The sequence below is a fragment of the Bos indicus genome, chromosome 15 (assembly GCF_029378745.1).
Source record: "Bos indicus isolate NIAB-ARS_2022 breed Sahiwal x Tharparkar chromosome 15, NIAB-ARS_B.indTharparkar_mat_pri_1.0, whole genome shotgun sequence".
NCBI lineage: Eukaryota > Metazoa > Chordata > Mammalia > Artiodactyla > Bovidae > Bos > Bos indicus.
The window spans coordinates 78,910,876-78,914,114 of record NC_091774.1 but is presented as its reverse complement, the minus strand read 5'-3'; the positions used below and the strand labels follow the sequence as shown (position 1 = coordinate 78,914,114).

The following is a 3,239-nucleotide window of genomic DNA, read 5'->3' as shown; positions in this document are numbered from 1 at the left end:
ACAAGACCTTCTAGGTCTAATACCAAAAAAAGATATCCTTTTTATCATAGGGGATGGGAATGCAAAAGTAGGAAGTCAGGAGATATTCAGAATAACAGGCAAGTTTGGTCTTGGTGTATAAAATGAAAAAGGGCAAAGGCTAACAGAGTTTTGTCAAGAAAATACACTGACCAAAGCAAACACCCTTTTAAATGACCCAAGAGATGACTCTAAATATGGACATCATCATATGGTCAATATCACATTCAGATTGATTCATTGCAGAATTTGACTGCAGCCATGAAATTAAAAGACAACTGCTCCCTGGAAGGAAAGCTATGACATACCTACAGCATATTAAAAAGCAGAGATGTCACTTTGCAAACAAATGTCCATATGGCCAAAGCTATGATGTTTCCAGTACTCATGTATGGATGTGAGTGTAAAGAAGGCTGCGTGCCGAAGAATCAGTGCTTTTGAACTGTGGTGTTGGAGGAGACTCTTGAGACTCCCTTGAACTGCATGGAGATCAAAGAAATCATACAGGAAATCAACCCTAACTATTAACTGGAAGAACTGATGCTGTAGCTGAAGCTCCAGTACTTTGGCAATCTGATAGAAAGGATCAACTCATTGGAAAAGACCTTGATGATAGGAAAGATTGAAGGCAAAAGAAGAAAAGAGGTGGCAGAAGATAAGATGGTTAGATTACATCACTGACTCAATGGACATGAATCTGAGAAAATCCAGGAGATAGTGGAGGACAGAGGAGCCTGGCATGCTACCGTCCATGAGATGGCAAAGAGCAGACTCAACTTAGTGACTGAACAACAAAAACAACATGGACTTTCCTGGTGGCTCAATGGTAAAGAATCTGCCTGCCAATGCGGAAGATGCTAGTTTAATTCCTGGGTTTCACAGATCCTCTGATGAAGGAAATGGCAACCCTCTCCAGTATTCTTGCCTGGAAATCCCATGGACAAAGAAGTCTGGCTGGTAACAGTCTATGAGGTTGCAAAGAGTCTGACATGACTTACCAACTGAGTACTCACACTTAATCATCCCTATGTATATAAATCATCACTTTATTGGCATTCTGAACAACCTAAACTACTCTTCTCTTCAACAGATTCCTCATGGCTTTTTTCACCTCCACGTTTCTCACTGTGTAAATGATAGGATTCAACATGGGAGTGAGGATTGCAGAGAACATAGTCACCCACTTGTCCACAGGGTAAGTGGCCACAGGGCGTGTGTAGGTGAACACACAAGGCAGAAAAAAGAGCACCACTACTGTAAAGTGGGCGCCGCATGTAGAGAGAGCTCTGCGTCGTCCTTCAGAGCCGTGGGATCTCAGGGAGCTCAGGATGACTATGTAGGAAATGAGCAGCATGGAAAAAATGAGCAAGCACATGCCCCCACTGTTGGCTGCCACCACCATTCCAGGTATGTAGGTGTTACTGCAGGCAAGTTCCAACAGGGAGAAGAAATCACACATGAAGTGGTCAATGACATTGGGACCACAGAAGGTCAACTCCATGGTGAAAAGAACCTGCACAGTGGCATGCAGGATCCCCCCGATCCAGGCCACCACCACCAGGAGCTGGCAGAGCCCCTGTCGCATGATGGTCATGTAGTGCAGAGGCTTGCAGATGGCCACATAGCGGTCATAGGCCATGACAGTGAGGACGATGACCTCTGATGCTGCCAGAAAGTGTTCCAAAAAGACCTGAGTCAAGCATCCTCGCCAGGAGATGATTCCTCTTTGATGAAGTAGGTCAACAATCAATTTGGGGGTGGTAACAGATGTGAAGGAGGCATCTAAGAAGGCCAAGTATGTGAGAAGGAAGTACATGGGAGCAGAAAGCGTGGGGCTGAGGGCGATGGTAATGACAATGAGCAGGTTGGCCAGCACAGTGAAGAGGAAAATGAACAGAAAGGCAATGAAGAGTATTTTCTGCACGTGTGGATTCTGTGTGAGTCCCAGGAGGACAAATTCTGTCACATTGTTAGGAAGCCTGAGGACATCCATTCAGTAAGCCACAGCTTCCCGGGATCAAGAATGATACTCATTAATCAGAAAGCCTTGGGATCTGACTTTCTTAGAACAAAATAGTCACTGTGCCCTTGGGACCTTTACCCTGTACTCGTTTCAAGTCTTTCTTCTTTTCCCCATGGTATTTTGCATCTCTTCAGACATGTAGTACCTGCCACCGGTAACACATCAGTAGGCCCGCATTTGATGTGTAATTTGTCAGGAAAACACTGTCTGCATGAGACATGTGGAGGCTGTCTACATGAGATTTGGATTCTCCTACTGGTTCCAACTCCATTGGACTGAGTCACCTCAGTGGCCCATGCTTCCCAAGCCCTACTCTGTGTCTGTGAGGTAACAAATTGCAATTTTCAGAGGTATCTTGAAAGCTAAGAAGTGCTATACACAGGCAAGAGTTATTCCCTCTTCCATGAGAATTTATATTCCAACCCGCAGGTCAAACTGTGGAAAGAAAAAAATATGATCAAGAAATATCTATCACATGGAGGGAATTTAGTGAGGTGTGTATAAGTCCTTGGTGATGCATGCGCCCTTGTACCTACCAGGACAGATAAGCTATTCCTCACTTACCAGAATGCCTGGCATGTCTGCAGTGCCTGAAACCTAATGGGTGATGAGTAAGGGCTGGTACTGAATGGCCATTCTCTAAGGGTAAGCATAGGTCTGCTTCCCCAAACCATAAACTCAGCAGGAATTCAAGTGCTCTTGTCCTTCAGCTGTTTATCTGTAAACTCTCTACTTTATATGAAACAGATAAACATTTGAAAGGAAGCTACACTCCAGTATAAGTTTCTGAAACACTCCCTACAGTAACCATGAAAGTATTTAATTGCTTCTAAGAAAGTGCACATATTGGATCATTTTTCTTTCAAGATGGTGTGTTTGTTTATGATTTTTTTTATTCTTCAAAATTCTGCTCCACATACAATTTAGCATAGTCATATTCTATAAATTTATAGCTTTGGAAGACTTAGATTAAAACATAAACACTTTCATAGATGTTCAACACAAAAGGATTTATCAAGCATAGGAAATCCTTATTTTCAAAGCTATAACAATAAAAATTTAACAAGGAGAACAGAAAGAAATATTCTGCTAGATAAATTAGAGCGATACCTAATACACTATACGTATAAACATATGTATCAATACACCAACTATCAAAACGTATCAATCCATTACTTACTATGAACTCCTACTACAG

The 3,239-nt window shown here is 42.5% G+C and overlaps 1 protein-coding gene across 1 annotated transcript; it reads right to left on the bottom strand.

The window, feature by feature from the left end:
* Positions 1-1,084: 1,084 nt before the first annotated feature.
* On the bottom strand, positions 1,085-2,011 carry LOC139187248 (olfactory receptor 4C3D-like). The gene has a single exon (XM_070803261.1). The coding sequence runs from the start codon at positions 2,009-2,011 to the stop codon at positions 1,085-1,087; it is 927 nt and encodes a 308-aa protein (XP_070659362.1).
* Positions 2,012-3,239: the final 1,228 nt, after the last annotated feature.

Coding starts and splice junctions, on each gene's coding strand:
- LOC139187248 (XM_070803261.1), bottom strand. CDS start 2,011: ATGGATGTCCTCAGGCTTCCTAACAATGTGACAGAATTTGTCCTCCTG.